The following is a 21431-nucleotide window of genomic DNA, read 5'->3' on the forward strand; positions in this document are numbered from 1 at the left end:
ACAGCCGCCACTCCGCTTGGAGTTTACTCGATTCCTCTCCCAGCACTTCATGTGTAGTTGCGTGACGCCTTACCGATCGAACTGCCCGGGCGTCGGGCGCCCCCAACTTCTCCCTGCCGCGAGCTCGGCTTGGCTTGGCTTGCGGTGGACGGCGCTATCGCTGACGGGCGCTGCCGCCGCGCGCACGATGCCGGCCGTTTCCAAGGCCGTGCGCGAGCACAATTTTCTTGACGGTGCACGGAGCTGCTGCTGCTTGCGACCCATCTGCGGTCCACCCATCAGAAAATAAGGGCCACGCGGGGTCAGCGAGGCGTGGCCGCGTGGCGCGATGCAAGATGTCACGAACTCGCGCAGTGGCACAGCCTCGCCACGAAGCTTGGGAACGCCGCCTCAACCTCATCCGAAGCAAGCAAGCGCACGGCGTGCTCGATTGATAGGATCGACGGTTGGCATTGTTGTCCCACGTTCCACGGCTGCACCGAATTCGCCTTCGCGCCTGACGGCGTCCCGTACTAGCGCCGCGCGCGAGAGATCAGCCATGCACCACATCGTGAGCTAGTCCGCGCCGGCGAAGGTGCAGCTCGCCGCGCGTGAGGAAGGTGGACGGTGCAGGCGTCGGGTACGTGGAAAGTTGGAGCGCGCTTGCGGGGACGGCGCCAAGCGCACGTACTTGAGCGGATTCTGCTCTCGTGCGCGTGCGCCAAGTGGTCGGTATTTCTGTTACATTACACGAAAAATAGATAAAATAGATATAAAATTACGTGACGGATCGTAAAATGATCTGTCATTGATAATAATAATAATAGTAATATAATATAATTATAATCTATCATTAATGATGAATCATCAGTGACAAGTCATCGTAAATCAGTTATTAGTGACAGATCAAGTTGCGATCCGTCACTAATAATAACTCATCGATGACAGATTAGGTCATCGTAAGCTAGTCATTAGTCGTAAGCTAGTCATTAGTGACAGGTCAAGTTATGACCATTACTAATGACAGTATTTATAAATACCATCACAAAGGTTATCCTTCGAATATACAGTCAACCATAAATCACATGTTCACAACCTCATTGTTATCAACACATAAACATCAAGCTATTAACTGGTCTCAATGTGGTTGTAGTTACAGTATTATCCAAGCAACACGAGAGAAGAATAAAAAAAAAGCTTATTAGGCAAATCCCATGATCTCCTTTATTTGACTCCAGATCTCTAACGCAAATGCTCGTAGCATGTCCTCAAATTCAAAACATTGTGAGTCTGTCAATGTATGCTTCACTTCAACACGTTAAAGAGGGGAACAATATATTAGTCTTTTAACAGAAAAATCATTTATGTTATATCAAAAAGCGCAAAAGAATAAAGCCTCTAACTAAGTCTAACAAACACTTACTGCTATATTTTTTTATATATGCATATATGTATGGTATGATGCTATATATTTATTTATTTTTCTCTTATTTATTCTTACCTCAGCATCACTACAATACAAATTATTGTACATTTCTACTCAAGTTTGATGTAAAGGGTGACAGCTATGAGCATAAACGCGCATTCTGAAAACAGTGTAGAAACTTCAAGGGATGAGAACTCAATCTTTCAGTCCGTTTTTGGGTGTGAAAAATTCCCTAAACCTGATAAAGTGGGGGAGGGGGCACGGATGTAACTTTTTTTTTTAATATCCGTAGAGTCAAAAATATGTTGAAATCGGAGTCCGTATACAAAAATTATGTCTATTTTACTGGAGGCACTTCGGATCACCTATCAAATTACGATGGTCTAAGAGAAAGAGGTGGCAGTCACTGTGGATCCGATTCTGCAATGATTAAACTTATTTAAAAGAATGAATTAATATAATTGCACCTTTTTGAGCTCTGATAACTGTAATTTAAGAATTGGAGAATGTAAATATTAGTGGTAGGTCAAAATTCTGACCTATCACTATTTATTCATGAGTGATAGACCATGATTCTGACTTGTCACTCCTTGTCACTCATGACAAAGATTTCAACACGTCATTATTTAGCCATGAGTGACGGGTCACGGTTCTGACTTGTCACTCATGAACTTCGGATTTTAAAAGATAAAATATCTGGTTTCTATCATAACTACGTGATAGGTGAGGTTGTAAAGTGGCTACTCACGTGAGAGGAGGTCTTGGGTTCGATTTCCACGGAACGTATACTATAAAAACAATGTGAAAAATAACAAATGAACCGTGACGAGTAACGATGAGCTTACGTTAGGATGGTTCGGATGAAAAATATATATATATATTGATTTTTTTCTAGAAAAAAATGAAGATGAGGAAGGCCGGCAACCGAAGAGACAGAGAGGTGCTACAAGAGCTTAATTAGCTAAAGGATCAATTACTAAACTGTCCTTCGTTAGAACAAATGATGTTCCTAAAGTGCCCTTATTAAGGGCAAACGTGAAAACATTTTGGAGCGGAAGGAACCTGAGGTTCCCCAAGCACCGTAATAATTCTTAGGAAGTATGTTGTTGCGGTAACAAGGAATATATTTTATGGTTCTTGCATCCTACTTGTACTTCAGGAAAGACGTTCTTGTAGTAACAATGGGAACAGATGTACTACAGATCAAAAAGACCGTCGAGGCGGCCACGGCGCCGAAAGACACGACGTCGGCGACGGTTGCCGGCCTGGCTGGTAGACAACCGGTGGCTGCGCGTGCTGTTCGCGGAGGCAAGCAAGGGCTCGGTGGGACTTCATCGATCAGACTCCTCCGAGTGCCCGCCGGCGTCGTGGGCCTTGCGGCTCACGTCCATAGCTCGCCAAGCACGCCACGGCCGCGCCCGGGCCCCCCAGGCGAGCTCTACACCGCGGCGCGGTCCCTGGATGACGCGTCCATCCCCTGCCCTGTGGGAACGTCGTCTTGCACCTGTGGTAGCTAGCCCCTGGACGGGTTCTCCGAGGACGTTGCCGGGCGGATCGTGTTCGCCATGCGCGCCGAAACGTGGCTGAGGTGTGTCGCGCGGAGATGGACGGCCTGAACAAGCTTCTGATCTTGTGCTGAATCCGGTGGCCAGCGATTCAGTTTCAGCAAAAACTGTCTTCCCATTTCAAGACGAGGACACCCAAGCATAATGGCAGCTTTGCAGAACGAGTTTGCAGAGCCGAGTTTAGTTTATGGTGCATGGTCTTTATGGCTTTATTCGTCGAACGCCGGAGCTGAATCAAGGCATTGTAGTCAGATTTTTTTTTTTTTAAAAAAAAGGAGTCGAACACAACCCAGTTTGTTAGATCAGATTTCAGACAACATGCAGTTATCTATGTTCCATTTCTTTGTGATTAAACGTCTTCAGAGTTCCATTTCCAATCTCCCACGAGTATTTACAATTTTACATTATGCAAGAAAGGAAAAGAGCTAGCCAAAGAGGAAAAAATTTGCTGGCTAATCTTTAGAAGCTAGAAACAGCTATTTGATGGCTAAGTCCCATCGGTTGCGTCAAGCCATTTCCATAGTGGCAAGGCCTCGCCATGGAGCTCAGGAACGCCCTTTCAACCTCTTCAGAGGCCTCTTTCCTAAGCAAACAAATCACGTACTCCATCAACGCAGCATCACAGTGTAGCGTGATCCTGCCATCGTTGCCGGCGAACCCGAACTCCTCCTGCGACATGCTCAGGAGCTCGCTGAAGACCGCCGTGCCGAGGTACGCCAAAGGAACCTCGAACCGCCTCCCATCGGCCGAGTACACGACGCAGTGGCCCTTGACGGCCACCGGCGTCGACGTGCCGCACGATCCTTTGGTTTCTTTGGCCGGCGTTGATGCGAGTCGCTTCCTTGCGAGGGCTGCCATTCTTTGCCACTTCTTGGCCATTTGAACAAGTCTCTTGGCACTGAACATGGTTGCTTCTCCTGCTTTCTTCTCTGAAAGTTCAGTGAACCTTTGTATCAGGTGGTATTCAGCTAGGTGTAAACAAAACTTAGCTTGTAGATGGACTGATGGAAGTGTTGGTGCTGAACTGATGGATTTATAGGCGAGGGAGAAGAGAAGCATGCAGTTTAAGTGCAGCTATCAGCTCAGGCTGGCAAGAGACAAGGCCATGAGCTCAGAACATGCAATGTTGCAGGAAATAGGAGTGTGATTTTGATTAGATTTCTCTGGGGCCATCTGCTTGGCACTTGCTGGAGCCAACAGTTTCAGTGTGCTGCCATACTCACATGCCTTGTGGTGGCTAAGAGGTATGTTTCATGAGGACCACATGAACATTGGGTCCAACGTGTCTGGACCAGTTCTGCCTGTGATTCTGCAATGAGATATCAATTATTTTGGGTGATTATAATTTCCTCCTTGAATATCCGGAATTCTGATTTGGCTCTTCAGATTGAGATATATAGTCTGACAGTTGTCCATGCCCATAACGCATTACATCCGAACAACCAGATTAAATGTGTTCAGTGGTCCAAACAATTTGGTCGACAACTTCATATCACTTTGTCAGTTGGCGATCTGTTGGATTGCTAGTGTCTCATGTGGTATCTCATATGAATTCCATTTCGTTGCTTTTTCCTCAAAGTCTCCTACATGGACCGGCAGGACTGCAACTTGGCAACTGGCGGATAATCATAAGGCAAAATTTGTTGAAGGACGCGTTATTTCTTTATTTATTTTGGCATTTGCTGTTAGACACAAACCATTGAGCCAACGGTTTGTGTGCCTGCCCATATATCCTGCAGTCCTGATCATAAACTCATATTGGTTTCAAAGTCAACTTGCTCCATTCAGAGTACTACACTCAGAATTATGTGCATCTTTGCTCCGTATTTCCTTGTCTGCATTTTGCTGTGGGCGGTGCCCTGGTTTTAAGTCCGAAAGAAAACAACTGAATCCTCATCTCCAACTCTGAAATAGACTCAAACTATCGTATCTATTGTTAGCAGTATGTATTATTGGAACTGAACAAGTATTTTCCAATGAAACTCCATGTACGAATATGATACTGAAAATATGGCCATATATGATGCATTCGTCAGTTTGTTCAGTGTAAAGGATCAGACCACCTGAAACAGGGCTAAAGAAAGAGAGCTCATACTGAAATATAATCACATGGACATCACCCTTCATTAGAAACTTGCCAGTATGACCCTTTTGTAGAAATGGCACATGCTGAAATGGAGCACACAAGCACCTTTGCTCACAAGAAAAGAAAAAAAAGGAAGAAAACACAAGCTTAAGAGAGACTACTGAAACATGTGCTACTACAACTGATTGCAATCTCAGTCAGTGGCCTTGCACTGCAAAGTGCAGAGTAGCATTACCACAATAGGGTCCTCAGAGCCAAATCTTCCGAAAATGATAGCTACCTGATGAACCTAAGTAGCAATCTCTCACCATTTCGACAGTGGACGCCGAACCAAAAGGAATCCCACCATGACAAGCGTCTGGCCTTCCAATATCTGATTGCACTACAGCTAGCTGAACTGGTCTGGCCCTCACACTTCACGTTCACCCCAATTAACATGGGGTCCTCGCGGCAAAACATCTCAGCATGGCTGCACAGGTGTTGTCCAATCCAAGCACCGAAAGCGCACTACGACTGCCTCCGGCACGCGCCAAACACTTGACCCCATCAGAACCTGATCCGAAATGTACGCACGTATCGTGGCCATGGCCTTGTCCCTTGCCAATCATCTCGCTTGACTGGACGCCCAGCTCTTCCCTTCAGCTATATATTCATGGTCCAGCAGCATCCGAACACCATCACTCGCAGCTTCACAAACAAAGCATTGCAGACTCAACTCAGAGCTCCCCAGTTTCCAACCAGATAACCAGAGAAAGAAAGAGAGAGAGAAAAGAAAGAGCCAACCAACCATGATCAGCGCCAAGAGGATTGCTCATCTGGCCAAGAAGTGGCAGAAAATGGCAGCACTTGGGAGGAAGCGGCTCACTTGGAGGGTGGCAAAGGAAGCCGACGATTGCTGCACCTCTGTAGCAGACAAGGGCCACTTTGTGGTGTACACAGCTGACGGGAGGCGGTTCGAGGTTCCATTGGCGTACCTTGGCACTACAGTCTTCACTGAGTTCCTGCAGATGTCCCAAGAGGAGTTTGGCTTCACGAGCGATGGGCGGATCACACTTCCTTGTGATGCTGCAGTCATGGAATACGCCATGTGCCTGCTCAGGAGAAGCGCCTCTGCCGAGGTAGAGAAGGCATTTCTGAGCACCATGGCAATGACATGCCACTACGCAAGATGTGTGCCACCATCTCTAGGAGTTAGCCAGCAGGTTGCTGCTTGCAGCTCCTAAATCTATGTAAAGTAGTTCGCTGTAAGTAGTGGGAAAAAGCAAGCTGTTATGTAGAGCCCCATGATCCTGCAAGCAATCAAGGAAGATGGCAAAGTCGCAAGTTAGAGCCATTATTCTTGTTCTTTGTAAGTATGCTTCATTGCAGAGATAAATGATTACTCACATTTTAGGACTTACATTATAAGGCAACAAGTTTCTTCGGCGCAATCTTACGACTTCAGATCTAAAAGGTTACTGCCTGTGTCACAACGCCATACCACGCAGAACTGCCATTCCCCACTCCAGCCGAACCAAACCATGCCATTGACTCCGGCCCTTGACCCTGGATCCCTAGTGAAATCACAAATGGACAAGGGTGCTGAGATTTGGAGCAAGAACAGTGCATGGTGTTTAACGAAAGATGAAACTGTAGAATTCAAGCCTGCAAATTTGCAAATGTTCAGGAAATCATGTCTCTGAGAGCCAAAGGCCAAAACCTACTGCTTTGCAAATTCATTTTGCTGGTAAATCCAAGCAAACTACCAGGCAACAAATACATCATTGCATGTCAACTTATATTATTGCGATGAAAGACGGACAACAGCTTGGATGGATTCACAGTCGTGGTCTGAACTTCAAGGGAAAAAAAACTGACCACAGGAAGATATCAACCAATTGTACCTATGCACACTCTAAAATGCACGCAAATATCACGAAATGGGTTGTCACATGCCATGCTCATGCAGACCATCGGTGGAAACTGAGATATGGGACTGTCGAGCAAGTTGGACAGCAATCAAAGCACTGCTAACCAACTGCAGCTGTAAGTACAGAGTACACACCCAAAAGCAGTGAAGTGAACCCTGTATCTGCTCAAGAAATAAGTCTCCTGACACTTGAACCATACTGCTGTGCCCCCATTGAGGCATTGACACTGGATCTTCAGCTAATCTCAATCAAAGCAGTGTTGCAGACCAAAAAAGTAGGGTCCTGAAATCATTCAGAAATAATTTTCTTTTGAGCAAGCCTAACCGGCTTATCTCCGTACCATTGCACCTCCATAAAAGCAGGACCCAGGATGCTTGCACTGGTTCATCTCAACTGCAAACTCGGATGTGCCTTCGTCGTCAAGGCCGCCGTCCCTCCTCGCCGTCGCCAAAGGTACGTCTGCTTCGCAGGAGGCCGTCCTGCCGCTGGGTCGTAGTCAGCACGGTCTTTCGTCTCCTCCCGCTGGCCTCCTGGGTGCCGCCCACCGGGCGGAGCTGCTGCGTCTCCCGGTCTGGACGAGCCCCCCGTCGCTTGAGCTGGCTCCAAAGTCCGGTGTCTGTCACATCCATATAAAAACAGCTTTATTAAAACAAATATTAGAGTTTTAAACAGCTCCAAGAAAGTTTTAACACACTACTGACAATTGATTAAGGGCAATATGAACTAAGACGCTCTGTATTTATTGTAGTCTTCAGTTTTCTTGATCTCCTCATAATTAAAAATAATAAATGTGAGTACATATCGTACTTCGCAAGTGTAAAAAAATATATGAAGATTTAAGATAAGAAAGTTTCGACTCAGGTTTACTGTATCTATGTCATTCTAATCTAAGACTTAAAAGATATAACAATCTTATTTATTATGTGTGATGACACCAACATTAAGAGAAATAGATCATCGAATTTCATTCGACTACCAAACTCACCGAATATTCCATATCCGGCTACCAACTCATCGGGTTACCACCACCCAACTACCAGAACTAACTACCAGATCTCTTCTAATCATGAAGAAGTATAACTCCGCTCTTAACCGTGAGCATGGGTGATATATCAGTTTTACACTCTGCAGAGGTTGCACACTTTACCCATGAGTCGTGATTCTCGTATTGCTTCATACTTCCGGGGTGTAGAGCCGAAGTCTCATTCAATGCCTTTACAAAGCACCTCCAAATCCATATGCACCAATAAGGTTTCCTCCAAATCCATATGCATCCACTAAGGTTTCACCGCTAACGGGGATTTCATCCACTACATAGGCCCCCTCTTGTGCCACTTAACAGTCAACTAGTGCGTATAGAATAAGAACATCCAATTAATTGGTCATACCGTACTCATATAAGCCTCGTAGTTGCGCTATTATACCAGATTACATGCCCATGAATCGGTCCTTAGGATACCAAGCAGGTACTACCATCAACCCACAGTGCATACTCGCACCTGTGCATACCCGCACCATCATCATACCACCTCCTGCTCAGATTCCCTATATTCCATATTGCTATAAAAAATTACTTAACCAGTTCATGTTGCATAGACTATTTAACAGATTAACATTTAAATTACCTGACTCGACATCATGAATAAGTATTTCTACCCTTGACACCCAAACTACAACACAAGCGATAATGATAATCTGGAAAGTACTACTAAACCCTAAATAAGGGATTTATATTGACAAGCATGCAATAAAAGTAAAAGACACACTTTCCTGCAATAGGCTTCATGTGATCAAGAACACTTACCTGGATATTGCTCAATGATCTTCGTAAACAAGGTCATAGAATATCCCGAAGTCTTCACTTTGCAGATCATCGATTCTTCTAGACACGTCGTACTCTACTCGCGTAATCATGCAAATAAAAGCAAAATTAAATAAATACAAAATAAAAAACCCAATTTGCAAATCAAAAGGGAAAAAAATAAAGTATTAGGGTTTTCGCTGAAGAAACAATTGGATTGATTGGATTTAATATGAAGGAATCCAAGACAACGGAAACTAGGGTTTTATCGTAGATGGATGTACATAGATGTCTGAAAATATTGACATGTGAGATCTTATATAATTTTATAAATATTATTTTAATATTAAATTCATATCCTATGTGCAACAATGTGTGAGCTCTACACATCGAAGCTATCTAATATGCATCCAGCTATTAAAATAATATCTATAATTATATAGTACTTCGTGACCAATTAATTATCACACATGAACAAGGTTGATTAGTTGGAAACTAGACGAATTTAGATGAATTTACAAAGTGGCTTGGAATTTATATGAAATTAACTGAACAAGATTTGAAATGATGAACTATACTTGAATTATAAGGGCTGGGATAGAATTTAACTATAGACAACATGGGCTAACTTGTAAACATGCTAAACATGCAATAAAAGCAGAGATAAAAGAGAGAAATGGAGGGGGTTCTTTGTGATTCTCACCAAGAGAGAAGGGATCAGAGAGAGCAAAGCAGGGAGCTCGGCCGTGCTCTCGTCGGCGACGAAGACTCGGGGAGCAGCGAGGAGTGGTGCAGGTGAGGTTACCGTGTTGTGGTGAGACTGTGGAGCTGCTTGGCTCAGCTGGTATCACGGCGAGGCGCGTGCACGGTAGAGGGGAATCGGTGAGGAGGCGACTTGGTCGATGGCGAAGGTGGCGGCTTGGTCGATGGCGAAGGTGGCAACTTCGTGGGTGGGCGTGACAAGGAAGGGGCGCTACGGCACATTTCGACCTCGAGGAAGTCGTAGCCAGGCTCGACTTGGGCGGAGATGGCGCAGAGAGGTGGGCTACGTTGAGATGTGGCTGCCGGTGAAGAGGCTCGTCACGGTGTTGCTGGGGTGGACAGGGGCCAAAGGCAATGTCACAGGCATGTTCCTAGCAGTGGCGCGGTGCTCCAGGCATGAGGTCACAACGCGGGGCTCACCAAGGGCGGAGATCGAGCACGGCAACGTGGCTTGTGTGCAGCGGCGTAGACGCCGTAGATGAGCGGGATGGCACCATGGTTGCCGGGGTTGTCAGGGGGATGTGCCTTGATACCGCACGACCACGGTGAAGCCAAAGGTGGCCTCGGCTTGGCTGGAGGTGCAACAACAAGGCGACACGATGAAGCTCGGTGGCGGTCGGAGGAGATGACCATCATGGCGGTGCTCCGAGTTTGAAGGGAGGAGAGAGCGGTGGGATGGGGTGCGAAACCGCAGGGCTATGTGCGAGGACGACCTAAATTGAGGGGAGAGGGAGCGGGTGATGTGGGCGCGGTGCGAAGATAGTGCTCGGTGGCGGTTGGGGAGAGGTGGAAGGAGGGGGATGTTGGGTGGGATGGTTGGGGAGAGGTGGGAGGAGGGGGATGACGGGCGGGCCCGGCATGGTAGAGAGAGGAGAGGGAGTGGCATCCGGTTAGGCCTTGGGCCGACTGCGGCCCAACCATGGTGGCGAGATGGGCTAGGCCCAGGTTAGATTTAGATAGGGGTTTGGGTTGGGTCTTTAGGTAGCTTTAGGTCCAGCTAGGTCTAGGATTTTTATGAATTGAACTATTTTTAGAAAAAATGATAAAAGCCAATAAAAATCCAATTAAACAGAAAATGCACTCAAATAAATCCAGAAAAAATTAAGGGAAGCATTTTGAAAAGTTTTGGAACCCAATTAAAATATTTTATCACCTTAAATAAATTTTTTAAAATGCCAAAATTTAGGAAAGACTTTTGAATAAATAATAAAATGTTATTTTATTGTTTAAAAATGTTCGCATCCTAAAATTGAAATTTTGGGGTGTGACATGGTCGCACCCGCAGCCCGGTGGTCATGCCCCGCGCCACTCGGTCAGAGATGCAGACGGCTGGCAACTGGTTGCCAAGAAGAAGAGGTGTTGGTCTCGTGTTCCACACCCATAGTCGTTGCCTCCTTCTAGGCTGGTGTCAGCTGACCTGGTCAGGAGGTGCTTTAACTGTCTCTCCACAGACCACGTTGCGGCCACTTGTCGCAACCCATTGCGCTATTTGAGGTGCCACTAGGAGGGTCACCAGGCACGCCAGTGCAAATGTCCTCACTCTCTGCTGGTGCCTTGGTCGCAATCACATGCCCACCAGGTTGCACACCGCCCTTGGTCAGGGTTGTCCCACCAGGAGCACCACCATGTTCCACCTCCACTGGTGGCATCTCCCACCTACCAGGTTGCCACCACACGCTTCCCCGACGAGTTCGCTGACACCCTCTCCCAATCCATGGGCCATGCCTTTTCCCTGCCTTCCATCTATGCGGTCATGACTCCACCCTCGACGCCGCCGTTCTTTGGACCTACACCTTCCCCTTCCGCATCAATCCATGGTAGCCTCGAGAACCAGCCCCGCCAGCAATTTTGTCTCCTCCCCCGGTCATAGGGCATGATTCTGGAGGAGGCTAGGTACGCTCACGCGTTGATCGCGCTAGTGGTGGGATCTAGACCCTCGGTGAGCTTAGAGCAGGTTCGGTTGCTCTTGATGACCTCATACGGTGTCAATAACGGCGACTTCTCCGTCCACTAGGGTTGCCTAGATGACCTCCTCATTGTATTTCGCGACTCATTGTCGCGTGATCTTGTGCTTCACTCCACCACGCCGGTCGAGTCGCCGTTCTAGCTAAGGTTCCGGCCGTGGGTTCATCAGTCGTTGGCGCACACAGAGTCGTTGTAGTACTACGTCCTGGTGGAGCTCAAGGGAATCCCGACGCACGTTTGGCATCTCTCCACTGTAGAATACATCCTGAACTCCTCGTTCTCCAACTTGCGGACGACGCCGGACACCGTAGCCATGGAAGATTTGAGTCGCTTCTGCGTGGTCGCGTGGTGCATTGATCCTAATCTCATCCCCGCGAAGGTGGACCTAATCGTGTCAGAGCCTGTGGAGGAGTTCGTGGAGCATGGTCTTTTCCTGCTACCAGAGGAGATCATTCATTCCAAGCAACTTTGTCTCTGATATAGGATCATCATCCACCTCAGTGAAGTTCATGACTGGTGGTTGCCTTCAGACTCCTCCGATGGAGGCACCCCGCCGGATACCTGGGACAGTGACACCGATGATTACCCTGGTTTCAACCCGCGCTGCCGGTCCAAGCCTTTGCCAAAACATACAAAATTCCAGGACCCATCGGAGGATGAGACGCCAATGATACCAGGGGTGATGGCAGTAGTGTTCCTGATTCAGCCAACCTGCCTCTCTTCAACGGAACCCTACAGGGTGTGGCCTCGCCGTCAGCGGGGTTGGGGAGGGGCGTCCTTCCACCGGCGTCAAGGCTCACCTGGTCCCAGTTAGTCCCACTTCGGTTCGGGTGTACCAACGTTGGGTCGTATGCCTCCCTTTTGGGGCGCGTTCTAACATCTGCAAAAGAGTTTGATAATGATGCTCTAGGTGGGTCATAGGCAGCGTTGGTCCAAGCGCCTGATTTGCACGGCCCTGACCCCGTGGTCCACCAGGTGCAACCTTTGGAGTCCTTTGATCCCATGGTCGTAGGGTGTGTTTCCCGTGCTCCTTGTCTGCGCCAAGTGGACCCACTGGAGGAGGATCCCATGCTTGGGGGCCCTTACGTCGCTTTGTGGTCAGTCTGGGACCCGATGTCAGTGGAAGAGTCATGCTTAAGTTCTGGCCATGTGGTTGTGATCCAGGCACCGACTTTGCACGTGGGATGGCCAGATCACATGGCCTTTGGTGAGAGGGATTATGTCACTGTAGGGATTTCGGCAAAAAGCTATTATGCCACCTCTGAAAAAGAAGAGCTTGTTGGGTTTTGTAGGGTGGTCCAATCTCTGGGCCAAGTTTTAAATTTTGTTGAGGTTGCGGGTGCCCATCTTGTTCCTTTGTTGGACGATGCGTTCCTAGGTGGTGGGTCACAGGGGGAGGAGGCGTTGACCACTGGCCAGGTTATGTGGTTCTCCGAGTCCATCCCTGTGTTATCTCCTGGAGCGGGTTTGTCTAAACCAGCTTGTGGGATCACGGTGTGCAAATTTGTGAATCCTCCTCCTCCTCCTCCAGTTCATCTGGCTTTCGAGGTTGCAAACTTGGTGGTCACCACTGACATGTTCGTCCTGGACGAGAGGATACTGTTGCCCTGGCCACCGCGGGTCTACCCACCCAAAGACATGTGCCCTAGTTTATCATAGGCATCAGACGCTAGTGACGCCCGGGTCTGTGACGTCCTCACCGTCTCGGTCCCATAGTGTCTCCTTCAAAGCTCGACTGCGGGGATCTCGGATCATTGCCCCAAAATATTGGGCCTTAAGGATAATTTCAAGGGCAAGCCGCACTTGCGCTTCGAGTGTTTCTGGCCTAGGCTCTCCTAGTTCCAAGAGGTTGTGCCACAGGCGTGGTCAGTGTCATTGGTGGATAGTTGTTCAATGCAGCGTTTAGCATCTAAATTCTCCAATCTTAGTCAAGCCTTACTTGCCTGGAGCCAACGTGCGATTAGCAATGTGAACACTTAGCTTAATCTAGCTCGGGAGTTGCTCCATCGGTTTGATATTGTGCAAGACAACTGGGAGTTGATATGTTCCGAGGCTTGGTCGTGCCGTAGCTTGAAGAAGCATTGTCTGGTTCTGGCGTCTCTCCAGCGCACCATTGTACACTCTCGGTAGCGCCCAATGTGGCTGCAGGAAGGGGATGCAAACACGTCTTTCTTCCATTTGCATGCTAGGTTTCACAAGTGGAAGAACTTTGTGGCTACGCTTAAGGTTGATGAGTGGGTTCTTACCTCCTAGGATGATAAGGAAAGGGCGGTGTGGGAGTTCTATCACAGTCTGCTTTGTACACCGCTTCATCATCAGTTCAGTCTAAACCTTCCATCCTTCCATCCCTCAACCTTTGATCTGGGAGAGTTGGAGCTACCGTTCAGTGAATTGGAGGTGTGGGAAACAATAAAAAAGATGCCGCTGGATAAGGTGCCAGGTCCAGATGGCTTTACAGGCCGTTTCTACAAAGATTGTTGGTCGGTAATCAAAGAGGATGTAATGGCGGCGCTTCACGTGTTGCATAGGGGGATGGAAGTAGGCTTCACCTTCTGAACTCCGCTCTCTTGGTTTTGATTCCCAAGTCGCCAGATGTGGAGCAGGTTAGAGGTTTCCGGCCCATAAGCTTGGTCTATAGTTTTGCCAAACTGGTCATCAAGCTCATGGCGCATTGTCTTGCGCCTAGATTGCCCTCGATTGTTTTTGTGAACCAAAGTGTTTTCATCAGAGGTCATTGCATCCATGAAAACTTCCTTCTCGTCCAGCAGATGATCAAGTTCCTGCACAGCCAAGGGAAACCTCGAACCTTGCTCGAGCTTGATATCACAAAGGCTTTTGCCGTGTCTTAGCCTTTTTTGCTCCAGGTGCTCGAACATTTGGGTTTTGGACCTCAGTGGAGGAGCATTCTGTGCAACCTGTTGGCTTCCTCATCAACTCGCATTCTCCTCAAGGACTGCCCGGGTGAGGTGATCGAGCATCACAGAGGGCTCCGTCAGGGATACCCATTGTCTTTGATGCCTTTTATCCTGGTCATGGACGTGTTGAATGCCTTGTTTGTTAAGGCTGCACAGGAGGGTCTTCTTCTACCGCTGGTCAATAGGGAGATTGGGCATCAACTCTCAATGTTTGCAGATGATGTTGTGCTATTCATCCATCCATCGACCTGAGACTTGGAAATCACCAAGGGCATCTTGCATTGCTTTGGTATGACGTCGGGCTAGTGTACCAACATGCTCAAAAGCTCAGTTATCCCTATTCAATGCCTAGAAAGTAACTGGACCTTATACGCTCGGAGTTGCCGTGCGTGGTGTCAACCTTCCCATGCAAGTATTTGGGAGTTCCTTTGTCAATCTGCAACCTGTCCAAGGCAGACCTTCAACTGATTCTTGATAAGATTGATGATATGTTACCCAGCTGGAAGGCAGGGTTGATGAATATCGCGGGTAGAGCCATCATATTTAGCGTGGTACTCACGGCAATCCCTGTCTACACACTCCTTGCTTTGGATGTGCCGAAATGGTTGATTAAGGCCATCGACAAAAGAAGGCAGGCATTCCTTTGGAAGGGGCGGCAGAACGTGCAAGGCAGTCACTATGTAGTAGCTTGGCAGCGGGTTTGTCAGTCGCGTGAACTTGGTGGTCTCGGCATCCATAATTTGGTTGTGCTTGGTTGGTCACTCGGGATGATATGGCTCTGGTAGCAAAAAGTGCAACCAGATCAACCATGGGCGGCACTTGGCCTCTCGGTCCATCCTAATGCTAGTGCACTCTTCGTGGTATCTGTGATTGCCTTGGTGGGCGATGGGAGGTCCACTCTGTTTTGGTCGAATCGTTGGCTCCACGGTCGCTCCCTACTGGAGATGACGCCACATTTGATGTCGTTTGTGGTGAAGCAGACCATCGGAAAGTGCACAGTCTATGAGGCTTAATAGGACCGGCTCTGAATTCGTGACATCCAAGGTGGTCTTTCTATACCGACGATGGCTAACTATTTGCAGGTGTGGGACACTTTGGAGGGGAGGGTCCTGTTGGAGAAGCGCCCCGACCAGCATTTGTGGTTGTCTTCGACTTCAGGCACGTTCTCGACTCGATCGACTTATTGCCGGTTCTTCTTGGGTGCCATTGTTTTTTAGCCTTGCAAGAGGATCTAGAAGACCTAGGTGCCGAGGCGTGCCAAGTTCTTTATATGGTTAGCCACGCTCAATAGATGTTGGACAGTGGATCGTCTTGCTCGTTGTGGCCTACAACATGCTCCATGTTGTTTGCTCTGCAACCAGGTAGATGAAACAATGCAACACCTGCTCACGGTGTGTGTTTTCGCCATAGAGGTGTGGTTCAAGGCGCTCCAGTGCATCGGCTTGCAGACTTTGGCGCCACATAGGCTTGAGTGTGTCTTCCAGGATTGGTGGTGGAACGCGCAACGCCGAGCTTCCAAGGATGTTCGTAAGGGATTCAATTCATTGGTTATCCTGGTGGCTTGGTCCATTTGAAAGCTTCGCAACTGCTGTGTCTTTGACGTCGTTCGACCTGGGGTGACGATGCTTCTATGAGAGATTTTCAAGGAGGCCCACCTGCGGGGGACGACGGGAGCGAAGGGGTTGTGTTTGCTATTAGCGTGAGCGTTCTGTTCGGAGTTGTTCGTTTTGTTCGTGGCGTGCATGTAACAAAAAACTAACCCGATTGTTGGTATAACAATGTAATCAGACGACTCTTTTTTAATATAATGACACGTAACTCTCTTACATGTTTAAGAAAAAATATTGGCGAGAAAATGGCAAAGGGTCAAGACAGCCACCAGAGACGAAGATGTGTGCTGCACGACTTTGCCACTTGCAGACAAGGGCCACTGTGCCATGTACACCACAGATGGGAGGCGATTCGAGGTCCCGTTGTCGTGCCTCGGTATGACAGTCTTCAGCGAGCTGCTGAAGATATCCAAGGAAGAGTTTGGATTCATAGGTGATGGCAGGATTACACTGCCTTGTGATGCAGCAGAGATGGAGTACGTGATGTGCTTGTTCAGAGGAAATGCATTGAGGAAGTTGCGAGGGCGTTCCTGAGCTCTATAGTGATTCCTTGCCAGCATTCAAGCTATACAATGCCACCTGTGGTGCTGCATCAGCAATTTGCAGTCTGTAGCTCCTGAAGATATCCAGGGTTTTGTGCTGTTTGCTTTTATATGATGTAAAATAGTATGTATAGGAGATCTGAAATGAAATATTAGCACATATATCTGAATATCTGATTGCCATACCGTCAACTGTGAACAGCATCATCACACCATAGGACATGAGAAAAAAATTCAGGCTTCAAAATACAAAAGTTTACATCCTACAAGTTTAGAGGCAGTACTACTGTTTAAAGGTGTGCTTCTATGCCAATACAAAAACTAACATAAAAATCCTGGAAAATCTGTATTTATTAGCGAAGAGAACATTTGATGAGTTAGCAACCACTCTAGCTCTTTTGTTCTTCCATAGCCATTACCTATGCAGTATTCTCAAACACAGTAAGCAGTTCACTACGAAAACAAAAGAATGTTATTGTCTCTTCTGGGTGAATGTTCCATCAAGAATATTTCCACGATACGCCAGCAACAGCCACAGATAAATCTTATACAATATAGTACAGGAACTCCAGTACTGCAAGAAAGTGCAATCGCCACTAGAATTTGACTGAATCCATAAAACAATGTCTGCAGAAGAAACCGCCGAATGAACATAAAATTGGCCACATGTTGACACTTGCATAGCTGCTGGTCCACCAAGGAAAAAGGCAGGAAGACTCTATGGACTGTAGACAACAGAAATATTGGACATAAGAACAATGAACAGAAGATAAGGAAGTAATTAAGAAAGCTGTTATCAAATGAGTGTCTTATAAAGGATATCTGATTAATGTAAGACCCCCAAATCTGGTAGGCCAATGAAAAGTCAAGAAGACTTGACTAAACAAACAGAAAAGTTTCTGACTTCCTGAATCTCTACATCAATAAGTTGAATTTGCCTAAATAAAAATAACGAAGAGTGTTCTTATGTCAGTTGAAGTGGTAGAAACATAGAAAAATGAAGAAGCATCAATTTTGGACCTTTTAGCTTGAATGTTTTATCAGCATATCTTAGTTTAACCAACCCTTAAGAAACAAGAGTATTCAACGAATTCACTTGTCCATAACAAATTTCAAATAGTTCCTGATAAAAATCTAAAATTCATCTGCAGTCTTAATTTGTCACGCCTAAGGTTAGTCATGTCATAGACTTTTAGGCAGCTCTTTGGTTGACTGCCACAACTGTGGCAAGCCATACTTTGTTAGCCTCCTGACCCACACGTCGTACACTCAATTTTTTGACTAACTTTGCCACACTTTTTTAAGCAAGCCACACTTGACTAACATTAGGCGTGGCAAACTTAGGCGCGAACCAAACATGCCTTAGTGCCAATCAAACCAGTTACAAGTGTATAACCAAGCAGCAGAAAAAATGCATACCATAATGGAAGGATGAGGTTGACGCAACTGATAAATAAACTGGACCGAGGAAAAGATGAATAGAGTGGACACAAAGTGTACCAGTAGGGTACGAAGCAAAATGAGGATCAAACTCAATCATACAGAGCAAGATAGCAACGTCTAGGAAGATAAAGTTCATTGCTTTGTCTCTTCCCAACTAGTCATACTGATGCCTACACCCATCAGACATAGCTTATGGATCTAGTGTTCCCTTGCTATTCTATAAGTACATGAAACTAGCGCATACCATCTTCACACCCATCCAAGAACTGAAGCACCAACAGGGTGCAAAAAAAGTTCATTCATAGGAAGAAATACACCATGATACATTCTAAGAGGCTAGTTCAACTGGTAAAGAAGTGGCAACATATGGCAGCCCTTGGGAGAAGGAGGCTGACGACGATGGGAGCAATCAAATATGGCAACCTACACTGTGCATCAGCCATAGTGGACAAGGGCCACTGCGTCGTCTACACAGCTGATGGTAAGCGATTTGAGGTCCCTTTGGTGTATCTCAGTACAACAGTTTTTGGGGAGCTCCTAAGGATGTCCGAGGATGAGTTTGGGTTCACAAGTGAAGACAGGATCACAGTGCCTTGTGAGGCAGTGGTGATGGAGTACGTGATGTGCTTGCTTAGGAGAAAGCCCTCGGAAGAGGTGGAAAGGGCAGTTCTTAGCTCTGTTGTAATGCCATGCAGCTACAAGAGTAGCATGACCATGGTTTCCAAGGGTCTTAGCCAGTCACTATCTATATTTTAGCTAGTGAGACGTGCTTCCTGCATGACGCGCACTTCTTTTTGGTTATGTTCATATTATGCAATATGTAAAATAGCTGTACATACCCCAGCAAACAAGTATAGAATTAGAATTTTGAAGTTGGTTCTGTACTGTAGTATTGGTAAGATACAATGAGGCTGTTGAATTCACTCCACGATTCAAGATCCCAGCTCTAGCAAATATTTTAGACCAAAGGCCGAACCTTGGCACCGCTTTTATTGAAAGCAAACTATAACAAATCTTTTGCGAGGTTCTGAGGGGGGGGGGGGGGGAAGAATATTAATGTTTTCCCTCTTAATTTTCTGCAGTGAATGTGCAAGTACCGAGAGTAATATGTATTTAAAAAAATTGTCATTGCTACCCTGAATAAGTTAGTTTCCTCTTTGACTAATTAAAATAGGAAATATTGCACCCACTATACTCAAGCAACTCGTATGTGGCAATAAGAACATGAAAGGAAGGCCTTGTACAAAAACAAACTGGCAAATTTTTTTGCAAAAACTGTTCATCTAGGACCATACTATCCAAAATGGTTGGCATACGAACTGAGAGCGCATCTTACCTTGCAGCAGTAAACTGCTGATGGTTTCAGTGGATGTATTTTATCATCCAGGAAGCATCTATGATTATGACCACAGGCATAATTTTCTCACCTTTATCTGATGGAGATCAAGAATTCAAAATCAGATTCCATGGAAAAATTTACTGGAAGGGTCCACCAAAAGTATAGAGAAAAAGGTGAGAGCTCAACTGTATAGAAAAAAAAAATCACAAAGAAAATGTACAGAAACAACATATCATTACTATAACGATATTTGACAGTAGGTGTGCGAATTAGCATAAGATATATGATGCAGTAGGCCTGAATCTGCACGTGAAGCAGAACATGTATGTCATACTGGCAATTATCAATTTAGATACAACGAGATTCATGTGCCAAAAAAAGGCTATACTGGGAATTCTTACATGTTGAGTAGATACATGAGGCATTTGCTGAAATATGTCAACAAGATGGCAGGTAAAGAAACAAAAGAAAATTGTCACATTTCTCCACTCAACAATAAGTCAACATTATGTCCACATCCAAATTAAAGAGTGTACAATCGTTCTGTGGTTAAACAAGGTATGCTACATAAACAAGCAACTGCTGAACTGCCTAACAATGCAAACAAAAACAAACATGTACAACCAAAGCTATTAACTCACTACAACCATCTTAAACATGCATGATATGCACCAGCATAAAGAACATGAGGACAATGATAATCAAAATAAGCACAGTACAAAGAATGAAAGAAGTAAATGTTGAATTTGGCGTTAGTAGCCAGCCAAGCCAGTCAATGAAACATAAGGAGCTCAAATGATATGACCGGATTCTCTTTTTCATAGAACATCTCCATCAAATTCCAATTTTTCATATTTAAAGGATTACAGGAGGAAATAGAAAAGGAGACAATTGCCGAGAAGCAGCCAATTTAATTGACATCTTATCAACTCATATTGGTAAGTTACACACCTAAGGTCTCCACCACGTGAGAAACATTATTAGGATAACGAAATATTGGGTCAATAACTTAAACCACGCTTGCTCAAATGGAGAGATATGACTCATCAACCTCATGGAATGGAGTGGTTCCTGGCAAAGCACCTCATCAAAAGTTCATGCTCGGTATGAAACTGATGAGTGAAGAAATCATAACCAAGCAGCAGGGAGCTGACAATTATTAGAAGATAAGACTGTGACACAGGACAAATCGGCTGGACCCAAGGTTATGCAGTAGGCAACAAATTCAACCCGCAGCCCCAAATGCTGACAAATGTGAAGATAAAGCGCATAGACTTGCCGCTTGTCGATGGGGACAACATGACTAGGACAAAGAGATTCAAGCAACTCGAGTCGAGGAGCCGGAGCAACTGAACTAGCTGCTCGTGCCTGTAAGCTGCAGTGTTTTCGCACTGCCAACCTACAGTGAGTCGGGGAGCAGGAGCGGCGCACGGGGAAGGATGACGGACACGTTGAGGCTCAAGTTCCCGGGAAGGCGAGGAAGGCGATCGATCCTGAAGAGGTCCGCCTCCGCCATAACGATCGCCGCCTTATTCTACCCAACCTGCCCGTGCGAAGCGCACCGCTAGTTTCCGAGCGCTCAGTGGACCGCTAAAACGAGGAGGGGAGGGGGCGGGTTACTCGGTCCGGAGAACAAACCGCGAGGCCGCGGTGAATGGTGGGTGCTTACCCCCTCGAGATGGCTGTGGCGGTGGTCGGGGCTGGCGGCCTCCACGCCCCGGCGTACGCGCGCCGCCGACCTGCCCATGCCACTGCCGAGGGCGTTGCGGTTTGGTTCGTCGTGGATTGGACGGCGTTCGTGTTGGTGGGTGCGGCTCGCGGCCGTCCCGCGCGGGCGCGGCATCGGGTGTTCCACCGGCGGCAGAGGTACGCCGGCAACGGCGGGTGCCGCGGGGTGCGTGGGCTGGTGTCGTCGGGAAAGGGAAATGGCAGTGTGGGTCTTACGTGACGGGCTGTGCTCGTACGCACGGACGGCATGGGCTGGCCCGTGAGGAGATAGGGGGAAAATGAGCTTTTTATTTTTATATTTAAAAATAAAAAATTACAAAAACTTTTGAAAAAATTATAAAAATAAACTACTGCCGTCCT

The 21431-nt window shown here is 46.7% G+C and overlaps 3 protein-coding genes and 1 long non-coding RNA gene across 4 annotated transcripts; 2 read left to right on the forward strand and 2 right to left on the reverse strand.

Annotated features, from left to right (window-relative positions):
- Window positions 1-3309: 3309 nt before the first annotated feature.
- On the reverse strand, window positions 3310-4118 carry LOC133901957 (auxin-responsive protein SAUR36-like). The gene has a single exon (XM_062343512.1). It carries the CDS (start codon window positions 4027-4029, stop codon window positions 3430-3432), a length of 600 nt encoding a protein of 199 aa, XP_062199496.1. The 5' UTR covers window positions 4030-4118; the 3' UTR covers window positions 3310-3429.
- Window positions 4119-5084: 966 nt separating this feature from the next.
- On the forward strand, window positions 5085-6684 carry LOC133901973 (auxin-responsive protein SAUR36-like). Its single transcript, XM_062343536.1, has one exon. It carries the CDS (start codon window positions 5845-5847, stop codon window positions 6277-6279), a length of 435 nt encoding a protein of 144 aa, XP_062199520.1. The 5' UTR covers window positions 5085-5844; the 3' UTR covers window positions 6280-6684.
- Window positions 6685-16800: 10116 nt separating this feature from the next.
- On the reverse strand, window positions 16801-21409 carry LOC133902520 (uncharacterized). Its single transcript, XR_009906871.1, has 3 exons — window positions 21013-21409; window positions 19341-19437; window positions 16801-17286 (listed from the first exon to the last, which is right to left on the reverse strand). It is a non-coding gene; the product is annotated as an uncharacterized LOC133902520 (long non-coding RNA).
- LOC133902519 (auxin-responsive protein SAUR36-like) lies at window positions 18232-18942 on the forward strand. The gene has a single exon (XM_062344135.1). It carries the CDS (start codon window positions 18323-18325, stop codon window positions 18758-18760), a length of 438 nt encoding a protein of 145 aa, XP_062200119.1. The 5' UTR covers window positions 18232-18322; the 3' UTR covers window positions 18761-18942.
- Window positions 21410-21431: the final 22 nt, after the last annotated feature.

The sequence above is a fragment of the Phragmites australis genome, chromosome 20 (genome assembly GCF_958298935.1).
Source record: "Phragmites australis chromosome 20, lpPhrAust1.1, whole genome shotgun sequence".
NCBI classification, from domain to species: Eukaryota; Viridiplantae; Streptophyta; class Magnoliopsida; order Poales; family Poaceae; genus Phragmites; species Phragmites australis.